At 54.2% G+C, this 23791-nt stretch overlaps 1 protein-coding gene across 1 annotated transcript; it reads left to right on the forward strand.

Moving 5' to 3' along the window:
- The first annotated feature begins 1624 nt into the window (after window positions 1-1624).
- Window positions 1625-22903, forward strand: TKT (transketolase). The gene is made up of 14 exons (XM_004676063.2): window positions 1625-1838; window positions 10281-10398; window positions 11125-11238; window positions 12065-12162; window positions 15750-15941; window positions 17475-17593; window positions 18046-18239; window positions 18898-19062; window positions 19924-20080; window positions 20213-20343; window positions 20934-21017; window positions 21128-21221; window positions 22052-22174; window positions 22597-22903. Exons 1-14 carry the CDS (start codon window positions 1732-1734, stop codon window positions 22770-22772), a joined length of 1872 nt encoding a protein of 623 aa, XP_004676120.1. The 5' UTR covers window positions 1625-1731; the 3' UTR covers window positions 22773-22903.
- Window positions 22904-23791: the final 888 nt, after the last annotated feature.

Genomic DNA, 23791 nt, shown 5'->3' on the forward strand with positions numbered 1-23791 from the left:
AGTTCAAGAGCGCCCTAAATATGGCTGAAGCCCAGGATGACTTGGGCCTTATTTGCCTGGAACCCTGGGTTGAGAAACGGCTGTGGGACCCCAGAGTTACATGGTGTGGTGGGGGTTTGGGGGTTGGGCTCAAAAGTGTGTGCTTTCTTACCAGACTGTGAGGATCTACATGAAGGTTTCTGACAGTAGCATACCCTGGAACTGCTCTGCTCTGTCCCCACTCTGCAGCCCCTGCAGCTCTGGGGTCAACTTCAGGTAGGCAGACCTTTTTGGGCCAGTGTGGGGAGCTAAGAGCTAAGGTCTGACAGGGCATCTGAGACCCCAGCTGGCAGAGAAGCACCTGGCAGTAGTGTGAGAGACTCATGCTCACTGGTTACCCTGTGATCCAGTGTGGGTTATGCAAACGGTACAGAAGGACACCAGCAGGCTGGTCCCTGGTGCCTGCCTCCATCTCAGGGTCTCAGTGAAGTGGAAAATGTCAGGCTGACTTGTTGATTAGCTCGAGTTGGGACATAACTTGTAGGCCGAAAGTTTTAGGGAACAACTAATAAGTGCCCTCAAGGCCACATGCACCCTGATTCATACATTTCCAGATGTTTGAACCCCTTGCTTTAGTCAATAAATATTCTGTAACCTAGTTGCTAGGGACTCAGGCTTGGGAGAGAGATCTTCTCTGGGTCTGCCGGTGCAAAGCCCACCTCTGAGTGCTGCCTGAGCTTACCTGGCAGTATCCGCAGTAACATCAGCATCAGACACTTCTGGTGCAGGCACCTATTCAGTCACCCATTTGGGGGTCCCTTTGTCTCTCTTCTGTAAAAGGGAGCTCCCATTGAGTCCCTCCCTGCCCACCCCTTCTGGGGAATTTCATCTCCCCAGGGACCTGCTAGCAGAGATGGGCACTCCTGTTCCTACAGACCTGGAACCAGTGAGTTTGGCTAGTCACGTTTCTAGGCCCCAATAGCTTACGAAGGGGCTTCCTCTAGTGATGTCATAGCTGACATGTGGTATTAGCAGCGCTTCTCTCACTCTCATATCCCCATTATCAGGCCACTAAATGCCTGGGCTCTCCCTCAGGCACTCTCTTTGGTGCCTGATGGGCTTTGGGAATGAAGCTGGTCTGTTGGGGCGGAGCTCCAAACTCATCAGACTCCGGTGATCTTGATTAACCCTGTCAGGAACAATTTGCTCATCGGTAAAATGGGATTACCAATCCCTTCTCAATGACCCAGCACTGTGTGGAGAAAGGACAGAGCTGTCTGCTGTGGAAACAGACTGTGTAGGCAAACGGAGCCAAGCCTCGAAGCTGGAACTCTGGTCTTTATTATTATTACCAGTATTAGTGTGTGTGGTTAATACTGGCGGGCAGTGCCTCTAGCCACAAGCGAGCCTGGCAGCCTGCAATTGCCCACTAACTGTTAGGGGGGACGGGGTCTAGGTGGATGGGCGCGTAGGGCTGCGTACCCACGGGTGCGGAATCTGAGGCAGCCTCAGTTTCCCCGTCTGCGCTGGAGGGCGCGGAGAGGGCAGGGGCGGGGCCGGAGAGCTTAGCGGCTGGGGTGATGCCGGCGCCCCGCCCCGCCCCGCCCCCACGGGCGGGTCCCGGGAGTCTTAACGCGCCCCCGCGCGGTGCCTGGCCTCGGCCGCCGCCTGTCGCTGTCGGAGCCGCCGCCGCTCCCCTGCGTCTCTGCACCCTCGGTGTTCTCCGCGTCCTCCTGCTCGCCCGGCCGCGTCATGGAGGGCTACCACAAACCTGACCAGCAGAAGCTGCAGGCCCTGAAGGACACCGCCAACCGCCTGCGCATCAGCTCCATCCAGGCCACCACGGCGGCCGGCTCGGGGTGAGTGCGGAGAACTGGGCGCGAGGCCGGGAAGGGCGCACAGTTTCCGGCCTGCTCGGTGCGGGCTCCCAAAAGCGGGGTGCCGGCTCCGTGTGGCGCGGCACGGAGCCGCCACAAGGGAGGCGGCCGGGGGCGCGGTCCGATGGCGGAGGCGCACGCCTCGCCGGGCCCGAGCGGGAGGCGCCTTCCGCCGCGCCGCGCGCTCTTGGCCCGGCTTCCGCTCCTTGGGCCGCGGCTTCTAGGGCGGCCCAGGACCGGCTGTGGCCCTCGCCTGGCTCCCGCTCTCCGGCTGCACTATGGCGCCGGGGATCGGACTGGTAGATCGTAGAGTCGCCTCTCGGGCCATGCGGGGAAGGTCGCCACCATTGTCGCGCGCTCTCTTGCAGAGAGCCAGGCCCTGGGTCGTGTGCCCTACACTCTGGGCCCTCTTAACCCGTTCCACGACCCAGTGTGGGCACCACTAGTAACATTCCACCTTGCGGAGGGGAGTGCGAGGCGGTTTAAGTCAGTTGCCCTAGATCACTTACAGCTGAGCTGGAATTTGACCCCAATCTATCCAACTGGAGAGCGCCGGGTTTGAGCTTCTCGTCTTGCAAGGGAGACAGGGGCTCGGCCTTCTCCCCACCTCCAGCTACCTATGTCCTCTGCAGCTGCACGTTTCGGCCACCCTGAGTGGGGCCCGCCTTTGGAGCTAGGCGAGTGCAGGGAGTGGGGAGGACCGTGACCACGTGGATGCTGAATTCTGGCTTCGGGTGTGAATGGGAGGTCTGAGATCTGAGCTGGGACGGGAGGCCCGTGGGGGTAGGGCAGTTAACGAGTTCCCGGGCCCCAGCAGCAGCGGGAATAGAGTCCTACTGAAAGGGCCAGCCGCCAAGGTGCACTTTCCTCAAGGCAGGGGCGGGGCCATCCCAACCCCCAAAATCCTTTCCCTGCCAGCCCCTTTGGCTCAGGAGGTGGGTAAGGCGGTTGCTAATCCCAAGGAGCCTCCTCTTAAGGTGTCCAATGGTAGGGACAGTGGTAAATAATAACCACCTTCCCTTGGAGGTGTCCAATAGGGTGGGTAGTTGTGTGGGCAGCCATTGGGTTACTTGAACCTCTTTGCCTCTATAAAACGGGAATCTTGAGCCCTCCCTGCTGGTGCAGCAGGTTGGAGCTCTGCACTGGGAAGCTAAGCCAAGCTGTGGCTCCTTCAGTGCAAGTTAGGTCCTAGCCCTGGAGGTGAATCCACATGGCGCAACACATCTCGCCCTGCTGCTCCCCTCAGCAGCACACTTTGTCGATCTGCCTGCTCTGTGCCCTCTCTGTTTCTGGTGAATCCGCTCACACCCCTGCACCTCTGGCCTGTACCCCATTTATGTATGCATATATAAAATCTTAAAAAAAAAAACAAAAAAACAAAATCTTAATAGTAACCATGTACTGGGGGAGGTTTCAAGGATTCCAGTCCCTCCCAGGGAACTGGCATTAGGCTAATGAACTGTAATTATTTCAGAAATCTTTATGAAATAATTTTGGGAGCTGGGTGGGGAATGTGGTTTACAGGAACCTTCTCAGTCTTTGTGCTTAAGAACAAAGACAGGAGTCTAGCTTCTGGCCAATTTCACACAATATATAATTAATAAGTAAGTTTTTTTTTAACCTTCACAGTGGAAACATGCTCATCTTTTGTGCCTTGAAGACATCCAGTTCTCAGAAGGGATTAGACCTCACCTGGCAGGCCATTCTACACCACCCTCACGTACACTTTGAACCATCATCTCTTGGGTCTGGGGCCTGCTTACTCTTGGTACCTCCTCTCCTAGTCCAGCACCCACTAGGTCTGCACATCCTATATAGCTGCTCAGATACTACTTTGTCCATTTTCCTTTACCACATGGGCTCTGTTCACCCCCTATAATGTGCTAGAAGGTAACTGGAGGGACAGTAGTTACCCAACTAAGTAGTTTTACACATCTGAGCATTTCATGTTGACCTGCAGACAACTGAGAGTCACTGAGCGCCAAACAGGTATACCTGGTATGACACAGGGCTCCCTTCATTGTTAATATTATCTTACACATTCTAAGAATAGCTTGTGAGACATATGGTCTTATATTCACATTTTTTCCACAAGGAAACTGAAGCACAAACCCTGGAGGGCTCTACAATAGGGAAGACTTCTCCCGCGGCCAGTACCAGGCCAGAAAATGGAGAAAACTTGGAAGGAGGAAGGTCAAGCTATGATGGGTGTCAGTCAGTTCAAGAGGCTGATTTTCAGAGCAGTGAGATAGTACTGACAACTCTGGGAGAGTGTCCAAAGGGAGGCATTTTCCTCCGTGGGCTGGGACTTGGTTAGGTAGATGGCAACTGATGGCAACATGTTTACATTGTGATGCTTTAGGGAGGTACTCACCAAATTCAAAGTATCCATTTGTGAAAAGGAAAAGGAAAGTAAGATAGTGATTCCCATGGTCGTGTATGTAATAGAAGCAGGAAATAAATACTTGGAAAACTTATTTTTCAGATAGAAATAACATTGCAGGGCAACCCCTGTCACCAGGGAGGTTTTGAAAGGTATGTGCCAGGAGGTGTGTGTGTGTGCGTGAGAACTCGTAAAATGTGGTCTCCACATTTTGAAGCTCACTATTCCGTCAGCAAACCGACAGAGGCCATCACCAGGAGGCTCAGTCCTGACACCCCGCCCAATCCAGCCACAGCTGAGTGGCCATGAGATCTCCTTTTTAGAGCTTACAACCCTGGTAGTGAAACCGCACCTCGGTGAGGCCTTTTCCTGGTAACCCACAGGGGCTGTGTTCACCATTCCGTTGGTGAGGAGCCAGGCTGTCAGCTCAGGACTCGGTGAAGTCCTGATTTCTCAGTAGCTTTCCCATCCCGATGTCATCACGGCCCTGTGCTGGTGGGCCTCACCAGTGAGGACACTGGCCTCTGTGTCAGGGGAGCTGGCCTGGAGTGGAAGGACAGTCCTCACAGAAGGCTCTTTGTTAAGGCAGCACCCACAGTGGCCAGAACTGCTTGGGGGTCATCTCCCTCCATGACCGAGTCCCTCCCTCCCTCTCTCCCTCCCTCACCGAGTCCTGAGCTGACAGCCTGGCTCCTCACCAACGGAATGGTGAACACAGCCCCTGTGGGTTACCAGGAAAAGGCCTCACCGAGGTGCGGTTTCACTACCAGGGTTGCAAGCTCTAAAAAGGAGATCTCGTGGCCACTCAGCTGAGAGAATTGGGGCAAAGGCCCAGCTCACCAGGCCTTTAAAAAATGAAACTGCGGTGGCCTTGTGAGAAGTAGCCTGGCTTCTGAGGCTGGTGGTAAAGATTTCCTAGTTCTCACTGACCAGGGCTAGAAATGGTGCTGTGTCATCTGAGGACACCATCAGGGTCAGGCCTGATTCAGGAGCAGAGCACACTGTGCTTTTAACAGGCCCCCAGGGCCTTGACCCACAGCCCTGGGTGGGCACACGAGACAGAAACCTAGCCCTGCATGTTCTGAGGAGCTGTGCCCTTCCCAGAAAGCCCTTCCCATCCCAGGGCACGTTGTTCCATCTTGAAAGTTGATAGATAGGTGGTTTTCAAACTGGGTCCCTCTGGAGTGGGGGAATGGTGGGGTCCTGCCCTCTGTGGTTGTGGGTTTCACCTCCTTGTGGCCCATGTGACTTTGAAGTGACTGGAAGTGACTACCTACCCAGTATTGGCATTTGGGAGTGCTTGGGCTGAGGACTCAGAGGCCCTTCCCCACACAGGCCCCTTTGGGTTTCTGGCCTCATGTGGGGCTGGGCCCTGCTTCTCCTTCTGGGCGGCCTTCTACCCCTGCCCGCCCTGACTGTCGCAAGAGCAGACCGTTGCGATTGCCCCAGCAGCCGCATTTCCCAACTCTGAAGACAACTGCCTCTCCTGGAGTGATAGCCCGAGCACCCTCCAACTCAGCTGGGCCGATGGTCAGTGTTTCCTGAACCTGGGTTCCTTGGTGAAGGTCTGGCTGAGCCATTTGTGCACCTTCCCATGAGTTCTGGCCACACACAGGCCCCTGTCACACCGTGACCCCTGGACTTTGTAGGCTAACTTCTCGTCACTGGAGCCTCCTGCACCAAAATCAGGAACTTCCTTATTGCCGTAGGCTGTAGCTATTGGCCTTGTGACTGGAGCACCCTCTGAGGGCCAGTTCCTGCCCAGACCAGGTGCTCAGTGGACTCTCCTCTTGGCCTGAATGCTGAGATACATCACTCAGAGTGCGTGGGCTAAAGGGAGCTGGAAGGGTCTTCAGCCAACCCCGTGAGTCTGGCTAGAGGAGGCCGGCGTGGCTGGGGCTTCTGGCTCGGCGCTGTCCGAGGGCTGCACAACATGGCAGAGGAGTGTGGACACTCAGAGCTTCCTCTTCTGGATTCGCCACACCTCCCCTTTCAAAACAATAGTTTAAACAACTCTGTTGGTATAATTTGCATTTCATAGCATTAAGTGTACAGTTCAGTAACTTAATAAATTGAGTGGTTTCAAATAAGTTTTTGTGAATTTAGCACATTTAATTTTAGGACATTCCATTGCTCCTAAAAGACTCCTTGACTCATTTGCAGTCGCCTCATTCCCCACCTCCATGGCAACCACCAGTCTTCTTTCTGTTTCCATTCATTTAACTCTTACGGACATTTCCTATAAACGGAACCCTATGGAATGAGGCTCCTTTCACTTAGCATAGTGTCTGGAAGGCCATCCATATTGTAGCATGAATTTGGGATTCATTTTTTTTCTCTTGTTGAATAGTGCATTGTATGGTTGTACCACAGTCTGTTTATCCATTCACCAGTTTTTCTTAACATTTTGCTTTTGTCGGGCTTCCCTGGTGGTGCAGGGGGTTAAATCTCAGCACTATGAAGCTATCTGCAGCATGAGTTCAATCCCCAACCAGAGAGCTGACCCAGATGGCGCAGCAGACCTCTCCCGTCTCACCTGCTGCTCCCCTCAGAGTGTATTTCAGTCAATTGTCTGTTCTGTTCCCCACTCTGTCTCTGGTGAATCCTCACCCCCCACATCTCTGGCCTGTACCCCAGTTCTTATATGCATCAAGAACTTTAAGATCCTTAAAAAAATTTTTTTTCTTGGCCCTCCTGATGGTGGGCTGTGTGAACTATGACATTTCCAGGGTGGAATCATGTATTCCCCTGTGCACTCAGTTTATGCTAGATGCTCTTAAGGGCCGAGGGTGCAACAGTGAGAAGATTGCAAGGCCCTTCCCTCTTGCTCTACGGCAGTAGGAGAGATGGGCAGTACATAGTTAACATGTCAAGTGGTTGCAAGAGTGAGGGGAAGAAGAGTTACTTGAGATAGTGTGCCCAGGGAGGGCTTCGTGGAGGAGATGACATGCAGAACTCTGAAGAAACCAGCTGAGATGGAGAGTTGGTCTTTTCCAGGCAGAAGCCAGCTAGGGCGGTTCAGGGAACAGGAAGGACAAGGGCTACTTCTGAGGTTCACCTAGGTCCTAACAGTATGGAGTCTCACCTGATTGTTTAAAAGTAAGTAGGTGTGTAATAGAACATAACACGTATGTTGTAAATAATGAACCTGTATGTCCCCATCACCATGCTTGACATAGGATGTTACAGTACTTTATTACTCCTGGGTTTCCCTCTGCTTCCCGACTCCCCCCAGATTCCCCCAGAGAGAATTACATTTTGAGTTGGATTATTGTTCCATTATCCTACAGTTTTATAACATGGGTGTATGGTCCTGCTGCACAGACACAGTGTGCTTTGTTCACATGTATTCAACCTCACTGCAGCCTGGTCTTCCACTCTAAGATGATGTTGTGACTGATCCAGTCTCTGTGTGCTCTGGACTTTTCCAGTCCAGCTGTTGCAGACAACTCCAGGCCAGTCCCATGTGTGCCTCCTACTGTGTGAGGTGTGTGTGTGAGGTTCCCTGGGGCCTGGGGCCAGTTCCTGTGTGTGGAGTTGCTGATCTTTGGGAATATATATCTTCAGCCACTCATTTGGTCTCTTCTTAACAAAAGATTAAACAAGTTTTCTATTTCTTGGGTTGGTTTTGGTGAGTCATTCTTTCCCAAACATTTTCCTGTTTTCAAACATTTACCATAAGGCCACCCAGAATTCTTTATGGTCCTACTTCCGTTTCTAACATTGGCCTCTCCTTTTGTCCTCTCCTGCCTTACTGAAGTTTGTCTTTTCTTTTTTAAAGATTTATTTATTTATGCATATAGAACTGGGGTACAGGTCAGAGGTGCAGGGGCCGTGAGAGGATTCACCAGAGACAGAGTGGGCAGATCCAGGAAGTATGCTGCTGAGGGGAGCAGCGGGTGGGTCAGGAGAGGTCTGCTGGGCCATGTGGTCACCTCTGGGGCAGGCGGGGATCGAACTCACGCAGAAGTGGCTTTAGCTTCTTAATGCTGCGTGTACCCACTGTGCCACCAGGGAGGGCCCTGAAGTTTGTCTTTTCTTAAAGAACACTTTGATTTTTTGATAATTATATATTTGCTTCCAGTCTAATTTCTGTCCTTTATCTTCCTACGTTTTTTTTTAGCTCACTCCATTTTCTTCTCCTTTGTGCTATTCAGCATTGAGGGTTGTCTCAGTGAGGCTCTTCCCAGTGCATGGCCTCCTTGACCTTCACCCCCACTACCCCCCAAGCCCCCAGTTTTTACCTTTAAGAAGGCACCCCTGAAACCTGCAGGCTTGCCTGTGAGCCTAATGAGGAAGGGATAAACCAACCACTTCTGCTATTTTTCAGCTTCTGTATCTTTAGGTGATCTTCCCCACTGACCATGTCTGCTCAGGCCTGAGTGCGCTTCTGCTATGTGCAGCCACGGCCTACCACCACATTTATTCCGGTGACCAAGCCAGGATGTCACCGATCACCAGGCAGACAGGAGGAGGCACTGCACCTGCTGTCTTTCCCCTTGGGAGCAATTCAGCCCCTCTTTGCCTTGTCATGGGTCGTGACCTTTGGAACAGAGTTCCGTAGGGACCCGGCTACCCTTGGAGGCAGGAAGGGCAGGAGATCAGGCTGACGGGCATTGATTGGGATGTCCTCTAGCTGAAGTTTGGCACGAGGGGCAAGGGACTTGGAATCCTGCCAGGCAGAAAAAGTTTTCTCGTTTATATTTCCTCGCCTCCCTCTTTCAGGTCTAGTGTCTTTCCCTATGACCGGGAGTTCATAGAAATGGTTAAGTACAAGGTGATTGCGTGCTGGGAGTGTGTGTACTAAACCAGCATGGACAGTTCTGGGTTTCTCTACTAATGTGGCTGTGCTGGGAGTGGCTCATCCTTAACTTGGTGGGGTGCTGACTGGTGGGGGCGGAGGGAGCCTCTGGTATAATTCTGGGGTGAATTCTACCCCAGGTGCTGCATGTACCCTTGGGGTTGACATTGCTGAGGGAGCCCCCAGCAGCCTTAGGGCTGCCCGTAGGCCACATTGAGTGGAAGTGGGGAGCACAGGCCCACCTGAGGCTGCCATCTTAAAACAGCAGACCAGAAGGCTTTAGGGTTAGCCAGGAATTACAGCATGTCCCACCAGGAACCTTTCCACTCCTAGAGGGGCAGGGCTGGTTAATCAGGTGAATCCCAAGAGTCCTGAACCTGAACAAGCCTCATCTCTAATATGTAAGCCTTGCACTTTCTACTGTTAGCTCCTTTGCCCAGTAGCAATTATTTGAACAAGAGGCTAAAAATGGAGCCCTTGACCAGCCCCACAGCAGCCCTTGTCCACATGCAAAAGGAATGTTTGTCTTTGCATTGACTGTAGCCTCTGTAGAAGATGACATGTGTTTGCTTCTTTGATTCTGCACAAAAGCATGGCTCCAAGTGGCTATACCAGCTCTGGAAAGACACATTTAAAAAGCTACTGAGTGGCCCAGTGATGCTGGTGGAGAGACTGAAGCCCCCTTGTGTTGGGCTGCCGGGGGCCAAGGGGTCGGGTGAACTCTACCAGCCCCAGTCCCTTACCCTCTGCCCCTGGTAACAGGGGACCAGAATCCCCAGGAAGGCAGGGTAGCCCTCAAGTGGGCAGGTGCTGGGCAACCCCAGCAGGATGTAGCTCGCTGGTGAGTCCTCTGACTCGTACCAGGAGCCAGGAAGGAAGGCGGATCTGGGCCTTGCCCTTTCAGGCCAGTGATGAACCCTGGGCTGTTCTGCATCATGAGAGGTCCCTTGGCTCCTCTCCTTGCTTACTCTAGCCCAATCCCAGGTGCTGTGAATCTGAGGGTCTAAACTGTATGCTCCTGGGAATATGTGACAGTCCCTGGCACCCACTGGCTAGCTCAAGCTGCCAGCAGTGGCCCCTTTGAGACCCAGGGCAACCCTCCCAGGAGGTGAGAGCACAGGACTTGCAGAGAAGCCAGGCCTGTCAGTCTCCTTAGGATGTGCATGTGGACCTGGGCTGAGCCCTGCCCACCAGGGCCCAGGGTTATGATGCACGTGTTCATCTTTCTCCCGGACCACAGCCACCCCACGTCATGCTGCAGTGCTGCAGAGATCATGGCTGTCCTCTTCTTCCACACCATGCGCTACAAGGCCCAGGACCCACGGAACCCTCACAATGACCGCTTCGTGCTCTCTAAGGTAGGAACTGAGCATGCCTCCCACCAGCCACCCGTCAGCTGGGGCCAGGTGTAGTGGACCCTGGAGCAGTGAGAAGGTGCTGAACATGAGTGACCTTTCTGTCCCCAGTAAGCCCGGCTGCCTCTCTCATGTTGCTCGTCCACATGCCCATAGTCTCGCTCTGTGCTGGCCCAGCAGGTAAAACTTAACCTGGGTTGAGGACAGTTCCACCCATTTTGGGTGTTAACAGGCAGACTAGAGAATAGCTTTGTGGCTTTCTGCATGTGCCAGCACTCCCGGAGCCACAACTTGCCTCACACACTACAGCACTATAACAGGGTTTGGATGGGCACCCTGTTCACCCCTCCTGCACGAGCATCACAGCCACACACCATGCCACACGCCCCTGAAGTCCACCTGTACCCAGGCCTGGCTCCTGGCCGCTGGTCCCTTGGGACAGGCATGAGAGCTCAGAAGTCTGTCCAAGTCCACTCCCTCGCCAGAATCCAGGGATTAGGGTGGCCAGCCGCCTGCTGGGGTTTTGGCTGTCTGGCCTCACAGCTGTGTTCCCCTGCACCTGTCTTGGTGCCTGCTGCCCTTGGCTGCAGGAACACCAGTCTGGAGCGGAATGAACAGAAGGGAGTGGCCTTCACATGCTTTTTGCCCTGAAAGGGATCTTCTGGCCAACAGGCTCCTGAGGGCACTGTGTTGAGCCTCACGCCCTGTCACCACCCTGTCCCCTGACAGGGCCATGCAGCTCCTATCCTGTATGCTGTCTGGGCTGAAGCTGGCTTCCTGCCTGAGGCAGAGCTGCTGAACCTGAGGAAGATCAGCTCCGACTTGGACGGGCACCCTGTTCCAGTAAGTGTACCCCACTAGGAGCCAAATAGGCCTGTGTCTCCACTTTCCCAAGGCATGTGGGAAGGGGGCCCACTAAGCACCCAAAGGTGTTGAAGGTGGGAGAGTATGTGGGGGAAGGAAGGAAGGAGGAGGTTTTCAGGGTATGTTGTATTCACATCAAACTGGTGCTTAAGGGCAAGAGCACCAGCTGAGGGTGATCTGGGGGGTCTGCAGGAGGACTTCCCTGCAAGCACCAAACACCCATCTTCCCTTCTGTGCCCACCCTGGCCAGATAGCTGCAGCTGAAGAGAAGAGGTTCACTGGGAAATACATAATGGGATTGTAACAGGTGTGACCCCCCCCGACGCCCCCCCCCCCCCCCCCCCCCCCCCCCCGCCATTAAAGAGGATTTGATTCTGCTAATCCCTGTAGATGTTTAGCATTCACGAATCATTATACAAACTGTCACCTCCCAGCCTGGACACTCACAGAGTCAAATGTTCTCAACTATGTCACAAATTCTCCCAGCCACTGTGTTGAAGTGGCTGTGTTGAAGTACACCAAGTGGCTTAGATTTACAGATGAAGGGATGAAACCCAAAGAGGTCCCTGTCAGCCAGAGGACTCACTGCCCGTGGTGAGGAGCCAGGATTGGGACCACACCCACAGTTGCTGGCTAAAGGAGAGTTAAGACATCGTACCCTGGCACCCAGCCTCCACTGACTCTGCCTGTGCTGCTGGGCCTGGGGAGCTCCCATGGCTGGGTACCCTGGGGTGCTGGGAGGCCACTTTAGGGAGCATTGTTTCCTCCCCTTCCCTGTGAGTAACTGTAGCCTTCTGTCCCATAGAAACAAGCTTTCACCGACGTGGCCACTGGCTCCCTGGGCCAGGGCCTTGGGGCTGCTTGCGGAATGGCCTACACAGGCAAATACTTTGACAAAGCCAGGTAATAATCCCATTCCCTACCCCCACCCTCAGTGGCCTGTGAGGGGAGGGGTCCTCTGGCCCAGCCTTCATCACTAGCCCCAGACCCCTCCTGCCTGACCCAGGCTCCATAACATGCATAGTGACCTGTCTTGTCCTCACTGAGACTGGTATCATATGTCCCCCTTTTAGATGCAGAAATGGGCTCAGAGGAGTGACAGGACCTGCCCGTAGTACCTTGATGGTGACTGGCAGGACCAGGTTTGCACCTGGAGCCCATGTCTTATCCACATGCCTTTGGCTGACCAATTCCTATGTTATTCTAAGCCTGGTGCCTGGACCCCAGAAGTGGTGTCTTGGGAGTGCTCACCCAGGCTCAGACCCAAGTCACTTAATCTCGGGAAAGGAGAATCATATGTTCTGGGTATCCTGACCTTCCTCCTGTTAACCAGGAAGAAAGAAACACTACAGCTGCCACAGGAGGGTGAGCAACCTGACTAGAACTCTGCTCCCCACCCTCGTGGGTCTGGGTGAGAGCCCCCCTCCCCTCGGGAAGACTTCAGTCACGGGCTATTTACTGGGGTGCTGTTTGGCCTGTAGACAGGTCTCTTTGTAGGATAGGGGTGGGAGGTGGCTGCAGGGTGCTAGGAAAGGACTTGTCAGTGGTCCCTTCTTTCCTTTGCCATGTGAGGGCCTGCCTGCATGGTGCTCCGGGCTCTATCAGTTTCACCTTGATAAGCCCCCATGTGGGCTGGGTGGTGGCATTGGTAGGTTTGCCCCTCTCACAGATGAGGTAACTGAGGCACGATGCTTGCCTGGGTCATCCAGTTAGTGTGGGAGGCAGGATTTGAATTCAAGGGGTGAATCCACAGGCCATACTCATAGTCCCCAGGCTGCTGTGAGGGGCCTGAGGGAGGAAGAGGATGATGGGGGAGCCCTGCTCCTTGGTGAGGAGGAGGGGGCTTCTAGAGCTTGACCTGCAGGTGGCAGGAAGGCCCTGCTCTGCAGCTGCTGGCTTCCCCATTGCCCTACAGTCCACCCCAGTGGCAGGAGAAGGGCCACAGCCAGGGCAGTCATGGGCGTGTGGTGGTGACTCGGGGCCCACTGAGGACGGCCTGACTGGATGCTACACCGCAGTGAGTGCCTACTGTGTGCAAACTGATCCCCAGGGGCAGGGGCCTGAGACCGCGCTCCAGGTGGGCTGGGGCCGGGAGCCTCGCAGACCTTCTAGCCAGCGTCCTCCAGCTGCGCAGGGCTTGCTTGCCTTCAGTCTTGCTGAGTCGCGGGGCCCAACTCAGCTGTGCCAGGAACGCCCGACCCTGGCGTGAAGCAAATCACAAAGAATGGGGTGTATGTTTAAGAGTTGTATTTGGCACAAACCCAGAGGTGTGAGTTAATTATTCCCTACAGTTGCTTGAAGTAATTCCTGTGAAAGGTCATTCCCTGACCCTAATGTAATAGTGTAAGTCAGTGTGGAGAGCTGGGCTCCAGCACCCAGGGCAGGCCCAGGCCCAGGCCCTCTGCACATTGGGGTGGTGGGGAGGGTGAGAAGGGAATAACTTATCAGGCTGTGCCATGCTCCCCAAGGTAGCATCCTGATAGAGCAGGCAAACCCAGTGACTGTCTCTCCAGCCATTAGCCAGGGAGCAAACATCACATTGGCTCTTGCATTTCTCTTTTAAATATCTTTATTATAAAACAGCTGCTCTTTTTGAAAAATACAGAAAAGTATTCAAAAGACATGGGTATTTTCCTTATTCTTAACCACATCTCCTTTTTAAATTTAAGTAACAGTGTGCTTAGATATTTGGTCACACTGTTATTTCCTCCATGTTTAGAGAAAAGAACTGACAAGTTTATCACCCCAACTGTACAATTTTACATGTTTTTACGAAAATTCTAAACACTGGACATCTTCTCATGACTTTGTCAAGAGTTGGCTTTAATGGTGGCCTAGTGTTTTATCTCTGACTGCTGTGACCCATTTAGGGTAACCCTGTTTTGGGACATTTGAAATGGTTCACTAACACCTCTGCAATGAACCAGATTTAGGGTCTCATCTCTCCTCGGTAGTTAATAACTGGTCATTTACAGTCCCGACCCTAGATCTAAAAACTTCAGGCAACACAGAGCCCACAGGTTTACATCCCAGTTTCTGGGGAGTTGGGGGAGTCCTTGTTCTAATCTCCCCAGGACCCCTGAAAAGCCCTATGGGCCAGAGCCAATGCTGACTCCACTCTTACCATAGTCTGACTTCTTTGGAAATGGGGTGGGGCTGGGAAGGCAGCTAGTCTGCTTCCTTGGAATCCCTTTCTGGTGAGCTCCATTTGTTCCCGGCAAGCCCCAGGCTCAGCCCTGTCAGATAGGTCATTTTGGGAGCTACTGTGCCAGACCAGATCCCTTGCAACCTACGGGACCCAGTTTAAATTAAGCTGTAAAAATACAGGTCCCAAGATCATCTGTTCCTGATTAGGGAACCAGGGACCTGATGTAGCTGAGGCCACAGAAGGGAAGACACTGGGCATCTGGCAAGAGGAGGACAGAACCCGCCCTGACCGGCGGAGGTGCTGAGTCATGCTGACTGTACCGCAGCTGTCCTGCCTGCTCTCACTTCCCCAACCTCGGCCCTGCAACAGGAAGGCCTGAAAGCCCCGTGCACCTGGTGGCAGCCAGCTTGAAAGCTTTGTCCTGCAGAAGGGCACCTGTGCCCCTGGGGAAAGGGGGTCCTCCAAGTCCTGCCTGTGGGTTGGGCAGTCAGACCTGTATTTGAATCCCTACTCAGAAGAGATTATTTTCAGATAATTCCCTTGATCTTTGAGCCTGTTTCCTTGTCTGTGTTTTGGGAATAACAGCTTACGTGGAGGAGGGGATACTCAGCACAGGGCCTGGCATTAATCCTGCTGGATCCCCTAGGTCCCACATACCAGCTTTGAATGGGGTTACAGTTTATGCCTGCTGTCTTTCAGCCACCCCCTTTCCTCACTTCCAGGGGTGGGATTGTCAGATCCCTGAATGGGTCTCTTTGACTCCGCCTTCCTCTAGAGCCAAGGAAGGTTCTGGTCAATGGGTAGTTTATCCTGAGTTCTGTACCTTTTACTGTGCCATACCATCTGGCCAATAGTCACTGTCGCATGGGGGATCACCTATATTAGGGGCCTGACGAGGCCCCTGGGGTAGGAAAGGACTGGCCTGGCTCCAGTTTCAGGAAAAAGAACCAATCTCTGAGCCTTGGGCATGCCCATCCTAGGAGCCTGTCCCCAATTCTGGACCTTAAGTCCTCTCTATAATGCTCATTCTTGCACCCGAGGCATCCTAGCCCTGGGGTGCTTATTTTCCTCCTGCACTGATAGCCCCCAGTTTTCTAAGTCTTAATGACCTGGCATCTTGGAGCTCCATTTCTTGGTAGTCAGTACCTCTTTCTGGAGCTCCTGATAGCTTCCTTCTCAGCCACTTCCTCACAGGGAGCTGATACTACTGTTGCATGTCTGTTGCCCAATGTGTGTGGCTGGCCCTTTACCCACAGGGCAGCTTCCCTGAGGGGGGTGGGCTGGGGGCATGATGGGCCCAGGTGGCAGTGGCCAGCCTCCAACCAGCACCCCCCATCCACAGCTACCGCGTCTATTGCATGCTGGGTGACGGGGAGTTGTCAGAAGGCTCCGTGTGGGAGGCCATGGCCTTTGCAGGCATCTACAAGCTGGACAACCTCGTCGCTATTCTTGACATCAACCGCCTGGGCCAGAGTGACCCCGCCCCGCTGCAGCACCAGGTAGACGTGTACCAGAAGCGCTGCGAGGCCTTTGGGTATGTACGAAGCTGAGGCCTGGGCACCCCCTTCAGCACCCGGCAGCTGCCTGTGTTAGTCCTGTGGGCACTGGAGGGTAGACCCATCTCAGGAAGGGCTGCCTTCTTCAGTGTTTGACTCACAACTTCAAATTTGGGCACTTGGACTTGCTGTGGCAGCCTGGGCTCCGCTGTGGAGCTGTGCACTGTGGGCTGTTTACTGCGGTGAGGGTGTGTCTTAATTCTCAGAGCACACACAACATTCGCTCACATGTCCGCACTTTGTTCTAGGATGAAGGGAAAGAAAATACATGGGGTGAGCCAGCCTCACTCTGAAGTTTTAGGGGTTTGAGCATCAGTCTCATGGCCACCTCTTGGCCTCACCCCACCCAAGCCCAGGGAGGAAAAGGCTCCGGCCTAGTGAGATAGAATATAGGGTTTTCCGACGTCCCCTCCCCTGTTCCCAGAGGGGCCCTTACCTCAGCACCCTCCACCCCAGATACAAGCAGCTCTGCAGGTAGGAAGCAAGGCTCCCAGGCGCTGACCTGGCTGGCAAGACGGACAACTCTGGGAAGGGGCTCTGCAGGGTTTGTGGGCCCAAGGGGAGGAGCCTGACCTAGGAAGGTCGAGGGTGAGCTGCAGTACTGATTTCACAGCAGACAGAGGTTATCGCTGAGTGACCTTAGGAAGACTGTGAGGAGGAGATACTCTCGGTTGAACAGGGAGGCGCACAGCCCTCAAGGACCTCCTAAAGGCCATGTGGTGCTGTGGACTTGGGCTGTAGCCTGTGTCCCTGAGGGCTTTGTCTGCAGCTGTGTGTCTCTGAAGCCAGACTCCTATGTCCCAGCCCCATCGTTGACTTGCTCTGTTGAGTTTGGGCAAGCTGCTCCCCCTTTTAGTGTCCTGATTTTCCTGTGAAAGTGGTGCAATAGCACCCACCTGTGGGGTTGTGCCGAGGCGAAAATGGGCTAATATGTAAGTGCCCGGTGCACCCTTGTTACGTGTGAGCTGTTATTTTTAGTACTGCTAATATGCCGCAGAGCATCCGCAAAAGAATTGCTTGAACGAGGAGGCTGCTCTCTCCCAGCCGCTTCCCTCCACGCCTGACAACGTGGCTCGTTTTACGACCACATGCACCACCTTCACTGTGGGGAGAGCAGATGTGCTTCTGGAGTAACAGCCTGGCCAAAAATGTGTCAGTCATCTAAGAGCAGACATTCCAGGCCCAGTGATTGTCTCCATAGCTTTCAGTAGGAAATTAATAGATCGGGGTGAAAGAGGCAACATGTGAACTAAGCTTTGAATTCCTGAGGAATGAGCTGGGAAATGTGTTGAAAGGCAAGAAGAGGCAGTAAAATAATGTGAAAAGAGAAAATAAAACCCAAAGTAAAAGAGGGAACATTTTTGCTTTCTGGCTCCTCCACCTTATCCAGATGGCAGCTGGGGTGCAGACAGAGCAGCCTTCCCTTCTCCCTGACCTCCCCTCCACACCCCAACCCTCCTTGAGGCCCTCAGGCCTGGCCCTTGACCCTCACATGCCCTCTCCACCTGCAGCTGGCATGCCATCATCGTGGACGGACACAGTGTGGAGGAACTGTGCAAGGCCTTTGGCCAAGCCAAGCACCAGCCAACAGCCATCATTGCCAAGACCTTCAAGGGCCGAGGGATCACAGGTCTGTGCTCTTAGCCCTGCCCCCACCCCTGGACTGGGCCCTGTGGTGGTGGCATAGGGCTTGGTGGGGAGTGGGGCGCCTCTGAGGGCCTTGCCTGGGTGGTACAGCCCTGGGCTGCCTTCCTGAGCAGGAGAGGCTGCTCCCTGAGGAGAGCTGGGAGTGGCCTCAGGAGGTACCAGGGAAACGGAGGGGTGGCCTGCCACTCTCCCCATGGTGAGATCCCGGGGACTCTACACTAGGCATCCAGCATGTAGACTCCTGGTCACTATGATCCTCCTCCCAACTTTCCCTACCCCACTGCCAGAGCAGAGCTCTGCTTGCCTGTAACAACATGGCTCCCATCTTCCTTCCCCTCCCCAGAGGCCTGCCTTTCACAGTGAAGGCCCAGGACCCCGGAGTAGCTTCCTAGGATCTTCCTTCTCACTTGGCCTTCTGCCTTCTTCCTCTGATAGGGATAGAAGATAAGGAGTCCTGGCATGGGAAGCCCCTTCCCAAAAACATGGCAGATCAGATCATCCAGGAAATCTTCAGTCAGATCCAAAGCAAAAAGAAGATCCTGGCGACTCCCCCGCAGGAGGACGCCCCCTCAGTGGACATTGCCAACATCCGCATGGCCACCCCGCCCAGCTACAAAGTTGGAGACAAGGTACACACTTGGGGCCTCATGTCTCTGAACTGACTAGCATAGGATCACCTTGGTTCTCTGGCTCCCCAAGCCGGGGGCAAGATGTACCTCCAGATGGGGCAGAGCAGAGGGGGATTACCTCAGGATAAGGAAGAACCCTAAGCTCTTTCTCCTGCCAGTTCCTCCATGGGGACACCCAGCTTGGAATTACCCACAGAAGCTCAGAAAGGGCATGCACACAGCCAGGGGGTGCTGCATCCTACCCAGTCCCTGGTCCATCAGGGCCTTGGCTGGAACTAAGGGCTTCCAGGCCTGGCTAAAGCTAGGCAGGCCTGGCATGAGCCCATGATTCAGCCTTCATCAGGCTGACTTCCAGGCATCAATGATGTATTCTATGCAAAGTGGGGTGATCTCACAGACCTGTTATAGGGGTGGGGAAATTGTGATATTAATTGGGACATCTTTGCAGGTGAAACATCTCCCAGTGGGCTGGGAGCAGGGGGCTGCAGGGACTCCGGACAGTCATTGTGCACGTTCCCCTTGGCAGCCTTACAAACTGTTGGTTATTGGGCTTTCTCTTCCTGCTTGGTCTCCTTTTCCTCTATTAAGGCTGTGGCTCCCCCTAGAGGCCACGCAGGGCCCAGCACAATGTGCAGCCTTCCCACTTTACTCCCTGCAGATAGCCACCCGCAAGGCCTATGGACAGGCACTGGCCAAGCTGGGCCACAGCAGTGACCGTGTCATTGCCCTGGATGGAGACACCAAGAACTCCACCTTCTCAGATCTCTTCAAAAAGGAGCACCCAGACCGCTTCATTGAGTGCTACATTGCTGAGCAGAACATGGTGGGTGCCGTCTACAGCCTTAGGCAGGGCAGAGGTCTGAGGGGTGCAGGGGAAGGACTGAAATCCTCTTCCTTTGGGTAGCCAGTGCTCAGTATGTGTCAGTCTAGGGAGACCACAGGAATAGTTAGGACCCAGCACTGGCCCTGTAAGGATGGGGGGTCATGCCCAGGTGTGGATGAACAGGCTGGCAGTGCAAGGGTGGGCACAGTGAGGAGGATGGAATGCAGCCAAGGTCTCCTGAGCACCTTCTGTGCACAAGGCTCTGACCTCACCATCCTGGGGGTACAAAGATGAGGAGCCCTGTGCCCCCAACATGCAGAAAGTCAGGTGAGCAGCTTCTTGTCAGGAACTGAGGCTGTGTAAAGAACAATTTATAGTCCTGATTTTCAAGACATCTGTACCCCTTAACTGAGGAGCCCAACACGGCTCATGGTCCTTGGGGGCAGAGCTGCCCCTTTTCCACGTCTGACTGAACCTGACATTGTCTGTGAGGTTTGTAGCCTTGACAGCTGCAGGGTCCAGACTAAACTAGCAGGATATGGGGGCTGGGGTGTGGGGGCTCATGTCAGCCAGTAGGGAACCATTGTTGCAATCAGAGCTGAGAAGGATGGACAGTCTACGCCTGTGCTAACCAGTCCTCTCGGACAGCTTTGCTTGTTGCTAGGAGAAATGTTCCCCAGGAAAGTCACACTAGAAGAGCTTTCCGATGATTTTTTCAATTCCCAAAGGAGTTGGTTTTTGGACGTGGGCTGCAGCATCCATGGGGGCCCAGGAACCAGTAGGGAGAAGGGCAATCAGTGGTTGACAGGATGGCGGAGCCCCCACCAGCCTCCGGGCTGACCCTGCCTCCTCTGTGCCCAGGTGAGCATCGCCGTGGGCTGTGCCACACGCAACAGGACGGTCCCCTTCTGCAGTACGTTTGCAGCATTCTTCACGAGGGCCTTCGACCAGATTCGCATGGCAGCCATCTCCGAGAGCAACATCAACCTCTGCGGCTCCCACTGTGGTGTTTCCATCGGTGTGTTTTACCTGGGGTCAAGGCACTTTCACCTATAATATCTTGGGGCTTCTGAACCAGGAGAGGAGGCGGGGGTGGGACCGGGTCCATTCCCTGGATGTCTTACTTCAATAAATCACTTCCCACACTCAGGGGAAGATGGGCCTTCCCAGATGGCCCTGGAGGATCTGGCCATGTTTCGCTCCATCCCCATGTCAACTGTCTTTTACCCGAGTGATGGGGTTTCTACGGAGAAGGCAGTGGAGTTGGCAGCCAATACAAAGGTCAGTCCCATGGCTGTTCATTCTTGGGGAGCCTGCTAGCTCTTCTACAGGTACAGGAAGGGGTTGCCAGCTGTAGGACCACCTAGCGATCCCAGAGCAGTGCTTGCTTTCCCCTTGAGTTTGTAGCTAGTTAAACCAGTCTAACAAGGCTGAACCGCCAGGAAAGGCATCACCCTTCCTGCTGCAGGGCAGACCTGTCTAGCTGCACTCTTTCACCACTGAGAACCCAGCATTGAAGCTGCCCTGAACCTACCCTCCCTGCGCTGGGTTCTCTAAGACAATGTGCTGAGCCACCTGCCTGCCATAGCCTCGGCCTGGACAGGTGTGCACTGATGCACTCTGTGGGGGGACCCATTTGGAGGCAAGTCTGCCTGGTAGTAAGAAAGTCCTTCTGTCTGGGGCTTGAGGCCGGCTGCCATCAGCCCACTCTAAAGGAATGCTTTTCCTGAAGCAGCCAGAATGGGTGACTGGAGGCACCACCATGGGGGAGACGGTGCAGGAGGTTTGCAGTGGGAAGTGAGGGCCTTTTTAGAAGAACTTTGGCCGTGCTACATCCTGTAATCCTCAGTTACTGTTTCATCCCATCCCAGGGCATCTGCTTCATTCGGACCAGCCGCCCAGAAAACAGCATTATCTATAACAACAACGAGGACTTCCAGATTGGACAAGCCAAGGTCAGTGTACCTCATGCCGCAGTGAAACCACCCCGTGGAGAGGCCTGAAGTTGGGGCCCACTCGAAGCCACCAGTCCTTGAGCCTTACTGTCCCCCTCCTGTCACCCTAGGTGGTCCTGAAGAGCAAGGATGACCAGGTGACTGTGATCGGGGCTGGGGTGACACTGCACGAGGCCCTGGCTGCCGCTGACATCCTGAAGAAAGGTGAGGAGTCCTGGGACTACCGAGGCCATAGTCCCTGCCCTGACTCCTAGCACTGTGGGGCCTCAACCTGCTGAATTGCAAAGCAGAGTCCCCAGAGCCAGCCAGTGGGGCTTGAGTCACCACTCAGCTGGGCACTGCTTAGTAAGTCATAGATAAACCATGCCTCAGTTTCCCCACTGGTCAAAGGGGAGATACTGTCATCTTCTCCATGGGGCTGTCCTGAGGCTTAAATAAATGTGACCTGGCATCACTGTTTGTTAGCTGCTCAGGTATTAGCAGCCCCCTATAATAGAGTCACTAACAATACCACATTTCAGTGAGAACAAAGGAGAGGGGGTCCTTTGGAAACTGGCCTCAGTGAGTAGGAAACTGAGAAACAAAGAGAAGCTTGGCATGTCCAGAACTCTGAGGAGCCAGAAGGGGCTGGAGAGCCAGGTGGAAGTCTTTACACAGTCTGGCTTGTGCATCTGAAATTACCTGCTGCACACCCTCATGCTTGCAGTCTCATAAGCCCTTCCTTATCTAAGATCACACACTTGAAACCATCCTGGGAGGATGGAGGAGAACTGCCCAGGCCACAGATGCTCTTATTCAGGCCAGGGAGGCTCCCAGGAAATGTGTTGGACAAAGCCAGAGGACAGAGAAGCAGAGGAAGGGCACAGGTCACTCGGATTGCAAACATGAGCTCCACGATGGGGCCCCAGGACAGGATGGACTTGAGCTGTGTGCCAGCTCTCAGGACAACCCATGGCCCCCCACCAGGAGCCCACCAAAGGGCCACAGCCCAGCCTCTTTCCCTGAGCAGAACCCCTGTTTTTCCCTCTTTACAGAAAAGATCAACATCCGTGTGTTGGACCCCTTCACCATCAAGCCCCTGGATAGGAAACTCATTCTCGACAGTGCCCGTGCTACCAAGGGCAGGATCCTCACAGTGGAGGATCACTACTACGAAGGTAATGGGCCTGGGGCACAACCAGGGGTAGGGCCAGGAGGGGCCACCGCTGGACTGGCTCTGTGGAGGGAGCCCTCGCCACCCGGGAAGCCAGGGAGTCCACATTGCTGTTCAGAGTGGAAAAGCCTGCTGTTTATGGTTAAACTGTTGTGCGGGAGCAAACTGGGAAACAACGCAGAAGTTGCCTTTCTCAGGTCCTTCAGAAAGTAGCCCCTGAAGGCACAGGCCACATTTAGGTTTGGGGGAAAGTGCCATGGTGACATGTGACGTCTGCTATGGGGATGGGGGCACACGGGCACTTTGCCTTCCATGGGTAAGGGGGTACACACCGACGGGCAAAAGGCCAAGGTCCAGCAGGAACTCTGGGGCCCATTCTGCCCTCTCTGAGCCACATCCCTAATTCACCTTCTTTCCTTCACCCAGGTGGCATAGGGGAGGCAGTTTCCTCTGCAGTGGTGGGTGAGCCTGGCATCACCGTCACCCGCCTGGCTGTCAGCCAGGTACCAAGAAGTGGGAAGCCAGCTGAGCTGCTGAAGATGTTTGGCATTGACAAGGACGCCATTGCACAAGCTGTGAAGGGCCTTGTCACCAAGGCCTAGGAGGGTGTGGGGTGAGGGTGCTGCACATTCCTGAGCTTCCAGCAAAGGTGCTCTGAGGTGCACTGAGGAGTGGTAAATATATGTTTTGAGAAGAATGAATTGGCCCCTGAAATAAATGTTTTCTTGTCTGATGTGGTCACTGCCCCTCCTGGTTCTAGGGAGGGCGAGTGGAGGGAGGTGTAAGGAAGTGGACACACTTGGCCCTGGTGTCCCAAGGCCTTTGCTGTCACCACCGCTGCTGCCACCACCAGGTGGCATTAGACAGCGGCTTGCCTTCCACTCAAGAGGCTGGTCCCAGCCCTCTTTCTTTATCCTCGATGTCCCAGCCCAGGGCCCCTTAGGACTGCTTCACCTTCTAGAGGCCCCACAGCCCTGAATGCAGAGGTCTTCTGGTTTGGGAGGTTTGATTGCTCATCATCCCCTCCTCTCATGTCTTAGCCAGTAATTCAGAGGAGTAGAGGGAAGGAAGGAGATCTTCAGATTGGCATCAGCTGCAGGGTGTCAGAAACAGGTCCAGCTCCTACCCAGCACCGAGGAGCAGAAATCCTCCATAGCCATGTGCACAGCCACGTCCCCTGGCTTGTTAAAATGCAGGTGGCCAGGGCCTGGGTTCTGCATTGGACAGCTGGCCAGGAGTTCTGCCATCATGGAAGAGCTTGTGGGCCCTTGGGCCCAGCTCCAGCACCTGTCCTCAGCTGCTCTCCCAGGCTTCCACATGCTGGTGCTGCCACCCTAGCACCACCAGGTGGCATAGGACAGCATAGGTGTACTGGCCTAGGATAAGTTAGTGCCTGGAAAGAGTTGAACACTCCTGGGCACTCTGGGGGCCCAGCAAAACCTCAGAGCCTTTGGGGAGGATGAGATTTAATTTATAGGCATCACCACTTGTCCAGCTGGCAATCTAGAGAATGTGAATCACAGTTCACAAACAGGTACCCAGCCAGGTTTGGCTGTACCAGCAGCCTTGTGCCTGTATGACAAAACGATTCCGATGGGGCCCTGAAAAGCAGGCTGGCTTG

The sequence above is a fragment of the Condylura cristata genome, unplaced genomic scaffold (genome assembly GCF_000260355.1).
Source record: "Condylura cristata isolate star-nosed mole 26May11 unplaced genomic scaffold, ConCri1.0 scaffold00004, whole genome shotgun sequence".
Taxonomy (NCBI): Eukaryota; Metazoa; Chordata; class Mammalia; order Eulipotyphla; family Talpidae; genus Condylura; species Condylura cristata.